General features: G+C 46.6%; 1 protein-coding gene across 1 annotated transcript in view; it reads right to left on the bottom strand.

Moving 5' to 3' along the window:
- LOC144266532 (low-density lipoprotein receptor class A domain-containing protein 3-like) overlaps positions 1–20048 on the bottom strand; it is an 88791-nt gene that overhangs the window by 28974 nt on the left and 39769 nt on the right. Inside the window, exon 2 of the mRNA XM_077819966.1 lies at positions 5124–5270. Coding sequence (XP_077676092.1) covers positions 5124–5270 — 147 coding nt within the window. The remainder of the gene's footprint in view (positions 1–5123; positions 5271–20048) is intronic.

Below are 20048 nucleotides of genomic sequence, written 5' to 3'. Positions count from 1 at the left end.
TCTGCTGCTCGTTAGCTGACAGAAAGGCAGCAACATGCAATCCCTCTAGTAGCTGTTGCTCATTAGCTGACAAAAGCCATTTTCAATGTTCACATTTTATTAGATTTTAGAAAGAACAAAATCTTAAACAAAAAGAACAAAGGGAAAAAGGGACAGGAAATACAGATTCCAGAACAAATTATGGTTTTGGAAAAAATGGCACTGCTACTGATAATTCTGGCTCCAGAGTGCTGGGCACATGCAGGCTTGCGGGTAAGTGTGTGTGCAACCACTTGAAGGACTGTACCCTGGTTCCACAGAATTTAACTGCAAGGCTCCCATTGACAGCAGTGGGACATGGATTTGGCCCTAAAATAATATCTCCATTGAAATAGAATCAACATTAGGGGTTTCCATTGTATCTATCTCCAAATAGTCTAGAATAAATGAACATCTTTCTAACCTTTTTTTTTTCCTCCTTAGGTTCCATTTGTTTTCGGGCAACTCCCCAGCTTTTCCACACCCCCAAACCCTCCAATATATACTTATGGATCCTATTTGTGCATGAGGTGAACAGTGTCAGACTGACAATCCCAGAGACTGAAGCCCTCTGTTTATACTCAGAACACCTGCAGCGAGCACACAAGCAACGCACTCTGCTAACGTGGCCAGAGAGGACTTTGGGAGCCACAGAGGTAACAGCCCCAAGCTCCCGCAGCTCATCCTAGGTTTTGAGATTCTGTACTTCACAGAAGTAATCTCAGCTAACCATTATGAAGCGTATGTGGGTCTGAAAACAACCTGGAGGATGCTACCCCTGTTATTGGTTTTACATGTTTGTTATGGCAATTTTCCTTTGAAAATCACCATCTTCCTGCAAGTAAAGGAGTGGCCTAGTAGCCTTGCAAAATAAACTGCAGGGGATTCTCCATCATCGGGGGAAGAGGAGGAGAAGGAGGGAGACTGATCTTCAACTGCTCGGGCAGCCACGGATGCTAAGGGTCATTGCAAACTCCTTTCCTGGCTAACAGCCTGCAGTTCAGCCAATGACTAATGAAAAGCTAGTGAGATGTCTGGTCACAAGGAGCAGCAGGTTAGCAATAAGAGACAACATGACCTAGTGCAGTGTTTCTCAATGACTGCTCTGTGGACCAGTGCTGGTCCCTGAAACCTCCCTGACACAGTTTAGGAAGGCAGCAAGCCGGTCCCTTGTATCAAAAAGGTTGAGAAACACTGATCTAGTGAACTAAGTATGAGACCCAAGTTCTGACAAGGTTTCCCCCTGTAGATGAATTGCTTCATATTACTGTCTCTCCCTCAGTTTCTCCACCTGTTAAATGAGATAATATCCTCCTCCCTCATAGAAGTGCTGTGACAATGACTTACTCCATATGTGCTAAATATAATCACCGACATAACAGAGGACCACAGAATGATCACAGCCGAGGCCAGCGAGGACTGAAGGAAGAGAGCAAGAAACAATTAGACATGGCGAAGGGCTGGGCTGCACAGGATGGGTTGAAGGGGAAAGAATGAACAGAAAGGTGCTGCTTTTTAGAGGAGAGGGAACAAAAAGGGAAACCTTAGGCAGAAATGTGGAAAGTGATCTGATTAACAGAGGAGGTCACACATGGCAGGAGAGAGAAAAAGGACTAAAGAAATGGAAGGAGGGAGCAAGGCATGTAAATTTTAGCTTGCTGATTCAGTTTTTTTGTCCCCCTTTTAATTTTTACTTCTTTGGCAGATGGCTAATAATTCAGTACATTCATGGGAACATGGACATTATGGAATATTCTGAACTACATTATTATAAAGTTGTTGGTTACTCTGGGTTCTATTGTTAACTAGTCAAAGAAAAAGAATAAAGAGACCCTAGAATTTATCAGCATGTAAGCAAAACCATTTGGTGACCAGAGCCTAGCGTCCTTCAGAACTCTGACTTACTTGCTTGATGAACTTGTCTTCACTGCAGAGATAAGCCCAGAGAACAAGTGTTGCTCCAACCCAACTCCCAACCTCTCTAGCTTAAGTTAAGCTTGATTTAAGCTTGAGCTAGCTGATCCATCTATTTAGTGCTGCTGCTGTTCTCCAGTGTGATCACTCTCCTTCAAACTACATTAGCTTTAAAAAGGCATTAATTCAAGCCCTGAGAGCATAGGTGCTGGAAGTAGGGGTGCTGAGGGTGCTCCTGCACCCCCTGGCTTGAAGTGGTTTCCATTATATACAGGGTTTATAGTTTGGTTTAATGGCTCTCAGCACCCCCACTACAAAAATTGTTCCAGAACCTCTGCCTGACAGCATGAGTATATACATTTAATATTGGTGACTGTTCTTGACAAGCATCTGGGCTCTGCTTCTGCAGCAACAGAGGAGAGTGGTAAAGGCCCAAAAACATTTTCCTCATATCACATGTATTATGCTTTGGGGAACGATGCCAAAGTTATCTTGCTGACCCTCTGCTCCATAATCCTTAAGGTAGCTCTGACCAAAGCAGACAGTGATCACAGCAGACAGGAGTCAGTTATGTTTTTATGCCCTTCCCCAACCAAAATAAGCAGACTTTCAGGTCCACCCCAAAATGCTAAGGCTGGCTCTTAAGAGGTTTCAGCTCTGACCTGGAAGTACTGTCACCATCTCTAGAGTCAATGATGATAATTGAGGATTCAATTCTAATCCTCTCTGTCAAGAAAAGGGACCAAATCAGTGGCAATTAAGTTGGTATCCCCTGGGAACTGGCCTTTCTTCCAACCTACTGAAATATTTTGAAAATATGATAACACACACACACACACACACACACACACACACACACCAGTTATCCTGTGGAATTTTCTGCCACATTATCATTAAGGTCAGGAGCTCAACAGGATCAGAACAGGAGTACATGCTTTTGGGGTAATAAGAACCGCATACAGCTGTATTAAGATAGGATAAAAAAGGGAGGAACCCCTCATGCTTCAGAGAATAAGCCACTAATTGATGGCAGTTGGGAAGAAACTTCCCCTGTTGCCAGTTATTCCATAATTGTCCCCTCTGGGGTTTCTTGCACCTTTCTTTGAAGCATCTGGTATCGGCCATTGCTACAGACAGAATAATTTACATGATGGGCGATGGAACTGTTCTGATATGGTCATTTTTATACTTAAGATTTCATAATCCTAGGATTCTCATTCTCTCAGTTTTTTGGGCCCTCCATGATCCTGTCAAAGAACTCCCATCGGTCTGCCACTGGTCACAGGCTATGCCCACCATCTCCCCACCCTCCTTCTTTCATACAACCCTTTTGGGGTCCCATATCAGTACTGGCTGATAATCATGCACAACTGATCAAAGGCACTTCTTAAGCAACCCCAAGCAACAGATGATGTACCGCCTGCCCTCGGGGGGGGGGGGGGGGAGGCGGGGGAAAGAGAAAGAGACAGCGACTCTGTGTCAGATGTGAAAAGGTGTGATGCCTCTAACCCAGCAGAAGTGATGTGAGATGTCTGCCCTCATCGCAGGGACAGCCATGGACACAGGAGGGGATTGTGGCTGGGCTGAGGTAAATAGCACGTCTTGTGGGTAAATGATGGAGTCAGTTCTTTAGCGAGAATTTCTGCAGTTTGCACTGTGCTAGGAGCCACCAGACTAGGATAAGGAAAAACCCTGCTCCCCTAAAGGTCTCTGGATATGTCACCTGACCCGCTTTTGTGAAGGTCTATTTATTTGAATCCCTAAACCTATGAGTGTCTCCCTTCCACTTTGGCTTATGTGACCTGTCAACAGCAGGCCAGGGCAGCATATGAATTACTTGCTCTCCCAGTCTCTCTTATTCATGCTAATTTTACATTTATGCAAGAGATCAGGTAGGAGATAAAGGTGTGGGAAGATGGAAGAATGGTCTAATTACTTCTTTGTTTGGGCCAGGTTAAAGGGACACAGCCAAAAATCTTGGCTAATCCAATCAAACTGGATGGCCTTATTTAAATGAAAAGGGATCCAAAGGAGGACAGTTCTGCAGACATCCAAATGCACAGTGGCAGCATAACTTAGATCAGCATGACTCACTCCAATCAGTCTGGAAAAAAAATGATTTTATGAACTTTGGTTTTGCAGCTATTTAAATTTTGTCGTCTGTTACTGTGTTCATTATCACCTGCCTCACACTGGATCCAGCCAATTCTTCATAATGAGAGAGCATTTGAATGGAGATGGGATGAGGCACGTTTGGCTATTACCAATTCATGAACAAATGAATGGTAACTCCAGCCCAGTGCTCTTTCATTAGGAGTCTCTATATTTGCATCTGGGGGGAAATGACAGTTTTCAGGCAATAGATAGCAAAACCTCCTAGACCATGTCCTATAAATACTTAGGTTTTAAAAATGCCTTCTTTCAACCAGCTTTAAAATGCTGATTTTGGTATGGCAACCTGTGGGCTGGGAGCACTTGGAAGGTTGGTGCAGTATGGAGTGTCATGTCCCCCCAGTGACAACTCCTGCATTGCTAATTAAGGAGCATGCTAAGCTCAAAAGGGAATCCAAGCCACTCTGGTCCTACAGCAGAGCCCAGAGGCTCCAACCGAAATCAGGGCCCCATTGTGCTAGGTGCCGTAGAGTCACATGGGGCACGAACTGTCTTACTAAGAGCTTAACACCTAAATCGCTAAGAGAAAGTATTATCTTCAATTTACAGGATGAGGAACTGAGGCCCAGTGCTGCACCTGAACCACAAAACGTGCTTAGGCAAAAGGATGCTGCAACTCAGGTCTGATGTTTTAGAAACACTAAGCCAGCAAGATTAGTGTGTATCATTTGAAGCTGCTTCTGGAGTTCAGTCTATCAAAGGGAGAAAAAATTAAGAATCACAGATGAAGCATGAGAGGGGTGTTCAGCAAATATCTGAAATAAGGTGGGGAGTTGAGGTGGTGAGATACAGGAACTATTCCAAATAGCAAGAGAGGCAGAGGAGAAGGCTCTGATCAGGCTAGTAGCAGGATGAAAAGGTACTGTAACAGTACATTATTTGTCACCAACAAAAGGCAAACAACAAGTCAGGCAGATGCTTCATCACTTGAAGAACATAGACCACAACACATGCAAATAATGCTATCTAACTGAGCCTCATGGTACAAAACATGTAAGATAATCACAGGGGTCACTCACGGCATTCCTTCTCGTCACTTTCATCGAAGCAGTCTGGCAGCCCATCACACTGCCAGGCCCCTGGGATACAGCGTCCGTTACTACACATGAAGTTTCCAGGAATGTTGCATTCATTTGTGAAGTTATTCCCAGGCAACAGCTGGCTCTCTGTAACAGAAGGGGGGAAAAAAACCAAACACCCAATATACAGGACCTGCTTTAACTTCACAAGGCATATTCCTGTGGTAGACAAAGAACACATGCCGAGCCAATGATAATACTGTCAGTTAATGATAGATTAAACACAGACAACGAACAGGCTACCCCTTCACAATGCTTCGAAAGGGGCTCAGTATTTCCCCACATTCCAGCAGCACCATCTTCCCCTCCTCTCCCCTTACTCCCACCCAGTAGAGCAGGGTTAGCTTTAATCTTTCTCTTCCTTCCTAATATTTCCAGTCTAACAAGTTCATGAGACACAACACACTGGACTCCAAATCCCCATACCTTTGTCTGATCAGTATTGTGTCTGCAGAACATATTCCTACCACCTCGAAGCTAGGAGGCATGTTAGTTAATGAATATTAACCTTTCAATTCAGTTTTAAATACAGTGCTGATAGTCAAAATTAAAAGTGAGCTTTCTAATCTAGTCCCCTGGCAAACATCTGTTCACATGCTAGTAAGGCAGTTGGCACATTAAAGCAGTCTGCCAAGGAGAGGGGGTTCAGTACTAGAATGGCAGGAATGCTGAAGAGCAAGATAGAAGCATCTTGGAGAAGTTTAGCGCTACATTTAACCAGGCACTCTCACCAGTAATATCAGTCAAGCTCTTGCATTTTTATGCACTGAAGCTCACAAATGCAAACATCACAGAGAGAGCTAACCTCCAATGAATGAAGATGATATGGGGAGTATGAACATACCTTATTAGGAAAGTGGTTAGCTTGCAGGTCAAAAATGAAGATTTAGGGATAGGGTTCCCCCCTCCCACACCCCAAGGGAAAGCCAAGTCCTCCAAAGCTGCATTTTAGGTCTGAAATGGAACAACAAGCGACAGTAGAGGATGGGATATGGAGGATTTCCTTCTCTTCATCCCCGTCTTCCTCCCTACCCTGCCCCTCCTCAAGCTCCTTGCCCAGACAGGCCCTAACTCTGTCCACTATCCCTACCTCACTTTCTCATTAAATCAGCCCTGGTCTACACTAGGAGTTTAGGTCGAATTTAGCAGCGTTCATTGTGTGGACGGGTGCAGGTTTACATCGATTTAAGACCTTTTTTTCGACTTAAAGGGCTCTTAAAATCAGTTTCTTTAATCCACCTCTGACAAGGGGATTAGCGCTTAAATCGGCCTTGCCGGGTCGAATTTGGGGTACTATGGACGCAATTAGATGATATTGGCCTCCGGGAGCTATCCCAGAGTGCTCTACTGTGACCGCTCTGGACAGCACTCTCAACTCAGCTGCACTGGCCAGGTAGACCGGAAAAGGCCCGTGAACTTTTGAATTTCAATTTCCTGTTTGCATGGTCACCTGCAGCTTGCCACGCTGCCCAGAGCTCATCAGCAGAGGTGACCATGATGGAGTCCCAGAATTGCAAAAGAGCTCCAGCATGTACCAAACAGAAGCTACGGGATCTGATCGCTGTATGGGGAGAGGAATCCGTGCTATCAGAACTCCGTTCCAGTTTTCGAAATGCCAAAATATTTGTGAAAATCTCCCAGGGCATGAAGGACAGAGGCCATAACAGGGACCTGAAGCAGTGCCGTGTGAAACTTAAGGAGCTGAGGCAAGCCTACCAGAAAACCAGAGAGGCAAACGGCCGCTCCGGGTCAGAGCCCCAAACATGCTGCTTCTATGATGAGCTGCATGCCATTTTAGGGGGTTCAGCCGTCTTGTTTGACTCCTTCAATGGAGATGGAGGCAACACGGAAGCAGGTTTTGGGGACGAGGAAGATGATGATGATGAGGTTGTAGATAGCTCATAGCAAGCAAGCGGAGAAACCGGTTTTCCCGACAGCCAGGAAATGTTTCTCACCCTGGACCTGGAGCCAGTACCCCCCGGACCCACCCAAGGCTGCCTCCCAGACCCGCCAGGTGGAGAAGGGACCTCTGGTGAGTGTACCTTTTAAAATACTATACATCGTTTAAAAGCAACCATGTTTAATGATTAATTTGCCCTGGCATTTGCAGCTCTCCTGGATGTACTCCCAAAGCCTTTGCAAAAAGGTTTCTGAGGAGGGCAGCCTTATTCCACCCACCATGGTAGGACACTTTACCACTCCAGGCCAGTAGCATGTACTCGGGAATCATTGTAGAACAAAACATTGCAGTGTATGTTTGCTGGCATTCAAACAACATCCGTTCTGTATCTTTCTGTGTCATCCTCAGGAGAGTGATATCATTCATGGTCACCTGGTTGAGATAGGGTGCTTTTCTTAAGGGGACATGCAGAGGTGCCCATTCCTGCTGGGCTGTTTGCCTGTGGCTGAACAGAAATATTCCCCATTGTTAGCCGGGGGGGGGGGGGGGGGTTTCAGGGGCTAGCCAAGTGGTGAGGGGAGGCAAAATGCGACCTTGGAACGAAAGCACATGTGCTGTGTATGTAATGTAAACAGCAAGGTTTACCGTGAAAGAGTGTAGCCATTGTTCTAGAAAATGTGTCTTTTTAAATACCACTGCCTCTTTTTTTTTCTCCACCAGCTGCATGTGTTTCAGTGATCACAGGATCATCTCCTTCCCAGAGGCTAGCGAAGATTAGAAGGCGAAAAAACCGCACTCGTGATTAAATGTTCTCTGAGCTCATGCTGTCCTCCCACACTGACAGAGCACAGACGACTGCATGGAGGCAGACAATTTCAGAGTGCAGGAAAGCACAAAATGACCGGGAGGAGAGGTGGCGGGCTGAAGAGAGGGCTGAAGCTGAAAGGTGGCGGCAGCATGATGAGAGGAGGCAGGATTCAATGCTGAGGCTGCTGGAGGATCAAACCAATATGCTCCAGCGTATGGTTGAGCTGCAGGAAAGGCAGCTGGAGCACAGACCGCCGCTACAGTCCCTGTGTAACCAACCGTCCTCCTCCCCAAGTTCCAAAGCCTCCTCACCCAGACGCCCAAGAATGCGGTGAGGGGGCCTCCGGCCACCCAGCCACTCCACCCCAGAGGATTGCCCAAGCAACAGAAGGCTGGCATTCAATAAATTTTAAAGTTGTAAACTTCTGAAGTGCTGTGTGGCCTTGTCCTTCCCTCCTCCACCACCCCTCCTGGTGCTTCTCTCCTCCAATACCCCTCCTGGGCTACCTTGGCAGTTATCCCCCTATTTGTGTGATGAATTAATAAAGAATGCATGAATGTGAAGCAACAATGACTTTATTGCCTCTGACAGCGGTGATCGAAGGGAGGAGGAGAGGGTGGTTAGCTTACAGGAAAGTAGAGTGAACCAAGGGGCGGGGGGTTTCATCATGGAGAAACAAACAGAACTTTCACACCGTAGCCTGGCCAGTCATGAAACTGGTTTTCAAAGCTTCTCTAATGCGCATCGCGCCCTCCTGTGCTCTTCTAACCGCCTGGTGTCTGGCTGTGCGAAACCAGCAGCCAGGCGATTTGCCTCAGTCTCCCCCTTACTCTCACAGATATTATGGAGCGCAAAGCAAGCAGTAATAATAGTGGGAATATTGCTTTCGCTGAGGTCTAACCGAGTCAGTAAACTGTGCCAGCGTGCTTTTAAACGTCCAAATGCACATTCTACCACCATTCTGCACTTGCTCAGCCTGTAGTTGAACAGCTCCTGACTACTGTCCAGGCTGCCTGTGTATGGCTTCATGAGCCATGGCATTAAGGGGTAGGCTGGGTCCCCAAGGATAACTATAGGTATTTCAACGTCCCCAACAGTTATTTTCTGGTCTGGGAAGAAAGTCCCTTCCTGCAGCTTTTGAAACAGACCAGAGTTCCTGAAGATGCGAGCGTCATGTACCTTTCCCGGCCATCCCACGTTGATGTTGGTGAAACGTCCTTTGTGATCCACCAGAGCTTGCAGCACTATTGAAAAGTACCCCTTGCGGTTTATGTACTCGCCGGCTTGGTGCTCCGGTGTCAAGACAGGGATATGGGTTCCGTCTATGGCCCCACCACAATGAGGGGATCCCATTGCAGCAAAGCCATCCACTATGACCTGCACATTTCCCAGGGTCACTACCCTTGATATCAGCAGATCTTTGATTGCGTTGGCTACTTGCATCACAGCAGCCCCAACAGTAGATTTGCCCACTCCAAATTGATTCCCGACTGACCGGTAGCTATCTGGCGTTGCAAGCTCCCACAGGGCTATCGCCACTCGCTTCTCAATTGTGAGGGGTGCTCTCATCTTGGTATTCTTGTGCCTCAGGGCAGGGGAAAGCAAGTCACAAAGTTCCATAAAAGTGCCCTTACGCATGCGAAAGTTTCGCAACCACTGGGAATCATCCCAGACCTGCAACACTATGCGGTCCCACTAGTCTGTGCTTGTTTCCCGAGCCCAGAATTGGCGTTCCACCACATGGACCTGGCCCATTAGCACCAGGATGCCCACATTGCCATGGCCCCTGCTTTGAGAGAAGTCTGTGTCCATGTCCTCATCACTCACGTTACCGCGCTGACGTCACCTACTCGCCCGGTATCGCTTTGCCAGGTTCCGGTGCTGCATATACTGCTGGATAATGCGCGTGGTGTTTAATGTGCTCCTAATTGCCAAAGTGATCTGAGGGGGCTCCATGCTTGCCGTGGTATGGCGTCTGCACAGAAAAAAGGCGCAGAATGATTGTCTGCCATTGCCCTGATGGAGGAAGGGGCAACTGACAACATGGCTTACAGGGAATTAAAATCAACAAAGGGGGTGGCTTTGTGAGAAACTGAATGGCCCCCTCAAGGATAGAGCTCAAAACCTCAAGGATAGAATTCAAAACTGGGTTTGGCAGGCCGTTGATTTCACAGAGGGAGGGAGGGAGGAGAAAATGAATACAAAACAAATCTGGTCTATTTCTTCTTTTGAGCCACTCCATCTATCTTTATACATCTTGCTGGCAGCAGACTGTGCAGTACGACCACTAGCCATCATCATCTCCTGGGTGCTCGGCAGAAGACGGTGCAGTATGATGACGAGCCATCATCTTCTGCTGGCTGGAGGTTAAGAGACAGTGCACTGCCGGTAGGACTCAATCACCACGAGACGAAACTTAAAAGGGAAATGACCTGGCTGAGTCACTCCCATGTTTGCCCAGGCACCCGATTAAAAGAGCACCCAGGACTACGTCGATGACGGCTCCCAGTCATACTGCACTGTCTGCTGCCAAAAGGCAATTAACTGCTGCTGTGTAGCAATGCAGTACCACGTCTGCCAGCACCCAGGAGACATACGGTGACTGTTTGCTGAGCGGGCTCCATGCTTGCCGTGGTATGGCATCTGCACAGGTAACTCAAGAAAAAAGGCGCAAAACGATTGTCTGCCCCTGCTTTCACGGAGGGAGGGAGGGAACGGGGGCCTGAGGATATGCCCAGAACCACCCGCGACAATGTTTTAGCCCCATCAGGCATTGGGATCTCAACCCAGAATTCCAGTGGGCAGCAGAGACTGCGGGAACTGTGGGATAGCTACCCACGGTGCAACACTCCGGAAGTCGATGCTTGCCTCGGTACTGTGGAAGCACTCCGCCGAGTTAATGCACTTAATGCACTTAGAGCATTTTCTGTGGGGACACACACACACACACACACACACTCGAATATATAAAACCGATTTCTAAAAAACTGACTTCTATAAATTCAACCTAATTTCATAGTGTACACATACCCTCAGACTCTTCCAGAAATCCCTAGCATTTTTCCCTAATTTTATTCTTGCAAATGGCTAAGCTGTTTTTGTTGAAACTTCCCCCCACCAAAATTCAGCCTGCAGCAGACACCCGTTCAGCCTGAAGCGTTAAAGACTGGCAAAGTTATAAGCGACCGATAATCAGTCTTACAATTAGGGCCCTACCAAATTCACAGCTATGAAAAACGTGTCAAGGGCCATGAAATCTGGTCTCACCCCATGAAATCTGGTTTTTTGCATGTTTTTACCCTATACCATACAGATTTCACAGGGGAGACCAGCATTTCTCAAATTGGGGGCCCTGACCCAAAAGGGAGTTGCAAGGGTGGTGGATCACAAGATTATTTTAGGGGGGTTGCGGCATTGCTACCCTTACTTCTGCGCTGCTTTCAGACCTGGGCAGCTACAGAGCAGAGGCTGGTGGCCAGGCGCCCAGCTTTGAAGGCAACGCTCCACAAGCAGCAGCACGGAAGTAAGGGTGGCCATACCATACCATGCCATCCTTACTTCTGAGCTGCTGTCAGCAGCAGCTCTCCAGCTGCCCAGCTCTGAAGGCAGCGCTGCTGTCAGCAGCAGCACAGAAGTAAGGGTAGCAGTATCGCACCCCCCCCCCTTACAATAACCTCGTGACCCCCGCCCCACAACTCCTTTTTGGGTCAGGACCCCTACAATTACAACACTGTCAAGGTTCCTCCCCCACTCTGAACTCTAGGGTACAGATGTGGGGACCTGCATGAAAAACCTCCTAAGCTTATCTTTACCAGCTTAGGTCAAAAACTTCCCCAAGGTACAAAATATTCCCCCCGTTGTCCTTGGACTGGCCGCTACCACCACCAAACTAATACTGGTTACTGGGGAAGAGCTGTTTGGACGCGTCCTTCCCCCCAAAATACTTCCCAAAACCTTGCACCCCACTTCCTGGACAAGGTTTGGTAAAAAGCCTCACCAATTTGCCTAGGTGACTACAGACCCAGACCCTTGGATCTTAAGAACAATGAACAATCCTCCCAACACTTGCACCCCCCCTTTCCTGGGAAATGTTGGATAAAAAGCCTCACCAATTTGCATAGGTGACCACAGACCCAAACCCTTGGATCTGAGAACAATGAAAAAGCATTCAGTTTTTTACAAGAAGACTTTTAATAAAAAATAGAAGTAAACAGAAATAAAGAAATCCCCCCTGTAAAATCAGGATGGTAGATATCTTACAGGGTAATTAGATTCAAAAACATAGAGAACTCCTCTAGGCAAAACCTTAAGTTACAAAAAAGATACACAGACAGAAATAGTTATTCTATTCAGCACAGTTCTTTTCTCAGCCATTTAAAGAAATCATAATCTAACACATACCTAGCTAGATTACTTACTAAAAGTTCTAAGACTCCATTCCTGGTCTATCCCCGACAAAGACAGACTATAGACAGACCCACAGACCCTTTGTTTCTCTCCCTCCTCCCAGCTTTTGAAAGTATCTTGTCTCCTCATTGGTCATTTTGGTCAGGTGCCAGCGAGGTTACCTTTAGCTTCTTAACCCTTTACAGGTGAGAGGAGCTTTCCCCTGGCCAGGAGGGATTTCAAAGGGGTTTACCCTTCCCTTTATATTTATGACAAACACCATGAACTTTCAGATTTAAATAGCTGAAATCATGATATTTATGATTTTTAAAATCCTATGACCTTTAAACTGACCAAAATGGACCGTGAATTTCGTAGGGCCCTACTTATAATGGGACAGATTGGGCAGCTTTATCTACAGGCTCCGCTACTAGCTCTGTCTCCAGTGCTGTATATAAGAAGCAGCCGCCACTGAGAACAGACCCAAGCAGACCACACAGCTGACAATGCCTTTTCTGTTTTTACCAGTTTCATCCAAACCTTCCATTTCATTCAAACTCCCTGCTTCCCGTTGCTTTCCTGTTCAAGTGAAACAGATTTAACTCTCCTCACCTCCCAGGGCAGAAATGCTGCTATTTAGTACATGCTGGAAAGAGTCCCCCAGCTCAGTGCCTGTTCACTCTAGCCTTGTCTTAACCAAGAAAAGCATCCATTTCTGACAGTGGCATGGGACAAGCCAATTCAACTCTGGTTCAGATCTGAATAATTTGTTTTAAACAAGAATTTAACATGGTTTGTCCTGGGCTATCCTTCAGGGAAAAATTGTGTGTACCACCAGTTCGACTGCAGCTATTGCTGGCAACTGTTGCCAGCAACACACACATGACTAGGGCAGAGCCACAGAGCACTGTCATAGGCCTTGTCTACCCCGCCACTTACAGTGCTGAAACTCTCTTTGCTCAAGGGCATGAAAAAACACCCCCCTGAGCGATGCAAGTTTCAGCGCTGTAAAGTGGCAGTGTAGATAATGCTACAGCGCTGGGAGCTCCTGCCCTCACGGGGGTGGTTATATTACGGTGCTGGGAGAGCTTTCTCCCAGTGCTGGAGCCACGACTACACAGCCACGTTAAAGCGCTGCCAGACATACCCATAGACACAAAAAGTGTGGCACGCCTTAATCCAGTTCAAGTCATTTCTCTCATCACTGATCTGTATCTGCTTAGCAATAATGCAGAAGGTGAAAACAATCTGTCAATATTACAGCAACCCTCTATTAGCAAACAGCCACCAATGTGCTAATAATACAACACATATCCCTGCAACCAAAGAGAACCTATGACAATCATACCAACTAAGGTTTTCTTTAGCTAGGTAAAGAAATATGAAACAAGATAGCTGGAACTATTTTTCTCCTTGTGAAGGTACAGTTGATCGGTGTTCTCCCTAGGTTTATTATACAGCATCGAGCAATTTAAGATTCAGCAGGATTTTTAAAATATACATTTTATAGAGAGGGCTCACCCTTGCAGGTCAGCACCGCATCAAGGGAACACTTTTTTGGTAGACAGTTGCTATTTAATTATAACAATGACAGGTATTTCTAAAGAGATCCTGGGATGGAAAGAGCAAAAATGTTTTACAGCTGTTAATCACTGTGAAGGGGTGTTTCACAGAAGAGGAAATTTAGGCACTGAAACCTAATCTACATTAGGATTTTCTGATCTGCCATTCCCAAAAGGTGCAGATCCATGGATGACAGCATCGGAGGAAGCTACAGAAACGTTTCATCTGTTTTTTGCCACCATGTCATCTAACTGTTCTCAAATCACACATGGAGCACGCCCATTTGAAATTAAAATCCTGGTGTAGACACAATCAGAGCAAGTGACTTGTCACAGGAAGTCTGTGGGAAAGCTAGGAACAGAACCCAGGTCTCCTGATTCCCAGACTTTTGCCTTGACCACAGACCCATCTTCCCTCTCTAAAGATCACAGAATTTCAGAGGAAGAAAGCTTGTCAGATGCATTTCCAACATACATGGCACAAAAAGACAGTGGTCTTACAGACTCTGGAGCCCATTGAGGAGAGGGTCGAAAGCCCAACATCTGCTGCTAGTTTTATTTATATTTTTCCTGAAAATAAACTGGCCACGTTCCTCAGACTCATTTCAAAGCTACAACATAACTAAAAGAAAAAGGAGTACTTGTGGCACCTTAGAGACTAACCAATTTATTTGAGCATAAGCTTTCGTGAGCTACAGATCACTTCACCGGATGCATACTGTGGAAAGTGTAGAAGATCTTTTTATATACACACAAAGCATGAAAAAATACCTCCTCCCACCCCACTCTCCTGCTGGTAATAGCTTATCTAAAGTGATCACTCTCCTTACAATGTGTATGATAATCAAGGTGGGCCATTTCCAGCACAAATCCAGGGTTTAACAAGAACGTCGGGGGGGTGGGGGTAGGAAAAAACAAGGGGAAATAGGTTACCTTGCATAATGACTTAGGCTTGAATAGAGACTGGGAGTGGCTAAGTCATTATGCAAGGTAACCTATTTCCCCTTGTTTTTTCCTCCCCCCACGACGTTCTTGTTAAACCCTGCCTTTGTGCTGGAAATGGCCCACCTTGATTATCATACACATTGTAAGGAGAGTGATCACTTTAGATAAGCTATTACCAGCAGGAGAGTGGGGTGGGAGGAGGTATTTTTTTCATGCTGTGTGTGTATATAAAAAGATCTTCTACACTTTCCACAGTATGCATCCGATGAAGTGAGCTGTAGCTCACGAAAGCTTATGCTCAAATAAATTGGTTAGCCTCTAAGGTGCCACAAGTACTCCTTTTCTTTTTGCGAATACAGACTAACACGGCTGTTACTCTGAAACATAACTAAAGGAAATCTCATTAAGAGAGAAACCTTTGAACATTCTTAAAATCCCACTTTAATAAATAGACTATAATTGTCCTTTCCTGAATAGACTAGAACATTCTGAGAACATCCATCAAATCCCATTCATTGCCCAGTAAAATATGTATAGACTGTTCTATGGCACTCTCTGAACTTATCCTCACAACCGCCCTTACAGGAAGGGATGTATTACCAAAGGGGAAACGGAGATACGGAGGGATTCAGTTATTTGCCTAAAGTCATACAAGAGGTTTGTTGCAGGGGTAGGATTAGAACAGAGATCTCCTTAATTCCAGTCCAAAACCTAGACCACCAACCAATTGCTTTCTAAGATGGTCCTTATCAATTGCTAGAAAAGTCAGAGGTTACGAGCTGAAACATTTAAATCATATACTAAATGTATCTAGATATTCATTATTCAGATTACTCCACCTCTAAAGAATCCAATTGTGGACACGGAGTTGTTAAAACAATTCCACATGTGGAATAGTTTACATTACGTTTCTCTTTTTGCTTACTGGCTTTAAAAATTCCCTTCACTCCCTTCTACTGAATCAACTTCAAAAAACCCCAAAGCCCATAAGGAGATCCTCAATCCAGTTGTTGCTTCTCAACCCTTGGGAATGTGATGCTCTTGCCCACTGCCCTCCACTTCACCCAAGGCTACTGGATAATTCAGAGTGGGGTGCCACAGAAAGGACCAAATTATATCACCCAGTTTAATTCCCTGTAGGGATGAACCAGCATTTAAAATACAGTCCATATAGATGTCAGATTTTGTGCAGCCTATTGGCAATGGCAGAAATTCCTTCAGTCTGGCAGAGTAAGCTTTCCAATAGCTGACATACTTACCCTGCAGCCTCTCTTGTTCTGAATCCAAACTAAACACTAGATGCATGGATATGTTCAGTTAAAAAAAAAGAAGAAGAAAAGCAAAAGTGGCCCATTTTCACTGCAACACATTGCTCACTTTAAAAAAAGCACACCATCTGGGCTGAATGAAAAAGGCCTCATGTTTCATTTTAAAAGGGGATTGGATGAGGGAAACCAGTCTGGTTTAAACAGCTACTTCCAAAAACGCTTGCATCTAAATATTGAATACTTGCAAATAAAAACTTGAAGAATACAGCAGCAATCCCCACTTCCCCAAAAAAACAAGCCACCTCTGAGCATTCCACTTTCTATCATCACAGACAGAAATGGATATTACTGACAGGATACCTTTAGCCTCAAAGGTTCCAACACCCGTTAAAAGCTACAGAACATCTAGCGCCACTGAAATGCAGCCACCTCTGGGGTGAAAGGTACAGTGCAATAACTAGAGAAAGTGACATTTTGAGCCAAGGATATCAGGACAAACTTCTGCAGGAAGTTCAGTAAGACCTTTAAACATCTACCTAGAGTAGGTCAGAGTTTATAAGGTCTCTTCCAAAATATCTGCACACAGTAAATATGGTGAAACTCAGGGTATGTCTACATTGTACTCCTGGGGGATTTTGCATCACTGCATGTGCGCAGAATTCATATCGCCTGCAGATTTCCTGGCTTCCCTGCAGAAAAATAACTTTCTGACAGGGAAGCAAAGGGAAGCTGCAAGTCACGCACCGCTCCCTAGCGGCGCAGGTACATCATTTCAGGCACCCAGTGCAGCCGGCGGAGAGGTAAATAACCACACGGCTGGAGACACCCCACCCAGTGCCTCCTACCCTGAGCTGGGATCAGCTGCTAGTCCCAGCTAGGCTGGAGGCAGGAGAGGACGGGACTTCCTCTTCCCCTGCAAGGAGTGGCTGGGGCTGTGTCAGACCCACCCCCAGAAATCTCCCCCAGGTTCCCCCCCCCCAAATCCTGCCCTGCTTCCTGCCCTCATCACTCCTTAGCTGCGGGTGGAGGGGGTGGAGAAGAGGATCACTGTATGGGGAGTTGCTCCCCCATCTCCCAATCCCCATGCAGCCAGACCTTCCATAGTCAGACACCCCTGCCAAGCCTCACCCTGTACACCCAGAACCCTCACTAGTACTCAATACCCAAACCCCACCCCACTGAACCTCAACCCCTGCATCTGGAGCCTGCTGCCTCCAGACCCACCCCCGCACTCCAGACCCCCCCCCCACTCAGCTCCCTTCACTCAAACCCCCACCCTGACAAGCCCCACCCTCAGCACCGCCCTAAGCCATCCACATCACTCATCTCCAACTGCACCCAGACCCCCACCCCACCAAGGCCCATTCCCCGAGCACCCAGACTCCCCCGCTGAGCTTCAATCACCTTCAACTGGAAGCCCCTGCAGAGTCCCATTGCCCTGTACCTGGAACCCCCATAATGAGCCTCCGCGCATCCAGATCCCCCCCACAATCTTCCTGCACCCAGATTGTCCCACACAGAATCCTCTCACTGAGCCCCTTCACACTTGGATCTGCCTGGTTAAATCTGCCTCCCCATACCTGGTGCGCCTGGCGCAGAAAGGCAGGGCCCCAGGATGTTTTTGGGGCAGGCCCGAGCCTTGTGCTATGTCAGGGTCAGGTGCAACCTCACCACTGAGTCCGTGTCCCGGGGCAGGGAGGCAGCAGGGTGATCTCCCACCTTCATGCAGCCAGTGACCTGTGCTCCCCACTGCCATGCTGGAGCTCTGCATTTGTTTATTGACAAATAAAACTTGCAAAATTTTAAAATATTGTGCACAGAATTTTTAATTTTTTGGCACAGAATGCCTTCATGAGTAACACTGCAAAAAAAGATCCATGGCAGCAAGTCTCAACGCCCATGTCAACTAACTACAGCTCGCAGGGCTCATGCTATGGGGCTAAAAATAGCAGTGTAGATGTTTGGGTTCGGGCTCTAAAACTCACTGGGTTTCGGAGCCTGGTCCCAGCCAGAGCACAAGTGTCTACACTGCTGTTTATAGCCCTGTAGCAGGAGCCTAAGTCAGTTTACCCAGGATCTGAGACTCAACACAGTGGGGCTATTTTTGCAGTACAGACAAACACTCAAGACTTCCACCGTGGAGGAAAGGCTGAGTTAACACTGATGTTAACCTGTGTTTCAGGAGTCTAGGTATTCCAAACCCAATGCTTCAATCTAATCAATCTCCCAGAGCGATGTTTTTATTTATTTATTTTCGTTTTATCTATGTTTTATTCTCTGATTCTATGTCCATTGGGTCAACATCTTTGACTCATAGAATTAGAGAAGATTAGGGTTGGAACAGACCTCAGGAGGCCATCCAGTCTAACCCCCTGCTCAAAGCAGGACCAACCCCAACTAAATCATCCCAGCCAGGGCTTTGTCAAGCCAGGCCTTAAAAACCTCAAAAGGATGGAGATTCCACCACCTTCCTAGGTAACCCATTCCAGTGCTTCACCACCCTCCTAGTGAAATAGTTTTTCCTAATATCCAACCTAGTGCTCCCCCACTGCAACTTGAGACCATTGCTTCCTGTTATGTCATCTATCACCACTGAGAAGAGCCTAGCTCCATCCTCTTTGGAACCCCCCTTCAGGTAGTTGAACGTTGCTATCAAATCCCCCCTCACTCTTCTCTTCTGCTGACTAAATAAACCCAGGTCCCTCATCCTCTCCTCATAAGTCATGTGCTCCAGCCCCCTAATAATTTTCGTTGACCGCCACTGGACTCTCTCCAATTTATCCACATCCTTTCTGTAGTGGGAGGCCCAAAACGGGATGCAATACTCCAGATGTGGCCTCACCAGTGCTGAATAGAGGGGAATAAACACCTCCATCGATCTGCTGGCAACGCTCCTACTAACGCAGCCCAATATGCCGTTCGCTTTCTTGGCAACAAGGGAACACTGTTGACTCATATATACAGCTTCTCGTCCACTGTAATCCCCAAGTCCTTTTCTGCAGAACTGCTGCTTAGCCAGTCGGTCCCCAGCCTGTAACAGTGCATGGGATTCTTCTGTCCTAACTGCAGGCCTCTGCACTTGTCCTTGTTGAACCTCATCAGATGTCTTTTGGCCCAATCCTCCAATTTGTCTAGGTCACTCTGGACCCTCTCCCCACAGCTTAGTGTCATCCGTGAACTTGCTGGGGCTGCAATCCATCCCATCATTCAGATCATTAATGACGGTGTTGAACAAAACCGGCCTCAGGACAGACCCCTGGGGCACTCTGCTTGATACCGGCTGCCAACTAGACGTCGAGCCATTGATCACTACCCATCGAGCCCGATGATCTAGCCAGCTTTCTGTCCACCTTCTAGTCCATTCATCCAATCCATACTTTAACTTGCTGGCAAGAATACTGTGAGAGACCATATCAAAAGCTTTGCTAAAGTCAAGATATATCTCGTCCACCGCTTTCCCCATATCCACAGAGCCAGTTACATCATCATAGAAGGCAATCAGGTTGGTCAGGCATGACTTGCCCTTGGTGAATCCATGTTGACTGTTCCTCATCACCTTCCTCTCCTCCAAGTGCTTCAAAATGGATTCCTTGAGGACCTGCTCCATGGTTTTTCCAGGGACTGAGGTGAGGCTGACAGGTCTGTAGTTCCCAGAATTCTCCTTCTTCTCTTTTTTAAAGATGGGCACTATATTTGTCTTTTTCCAATTGTCTGGGACCTCCCCCAATCACCAGAAGTTTTCAACGACAGTGGCCAATGGCTCTGCAATCACATCAGCCAACTCCCTCAGCACCCTTGGATTCATTAGATCCGGACCCATGGAGTTGTGCATGTCCAGCTTTTCTAAATACTCCTTAACCTACCCTTTCACCACTGAGGGCTGCTCACCTCCTCCCCATTCTGCGCTGCCCAGTGCAGCAGCCTGGGAGCTGACCTTGTCTGTGAAGACCAAGGGGGAAAAAAAGCATTGAGTCCTTCTGCTTTTTTCACATCATT

Source organism: Eretmochelys imbricata, chromosome 6 (genome assembly GCF_965152235.1).
Source record: "Eretmochelys imbricata isolate rEreImb1 chromosome 6, rEreImb1.hap1, whole genome shotgun sequence".
In the NCBI taxonomy this organism is placed as follows: domain Eukaryota; kingdom Metazoa; phylum Chordata; order Testudines; family Cheloniidae; genus Eretmochelys; species Eretmochelys imbricata.
Note: the sequence above shows the minus strand (reverse complement) of the source record. Positions and strands in the feature narration are given on the sequence as shown.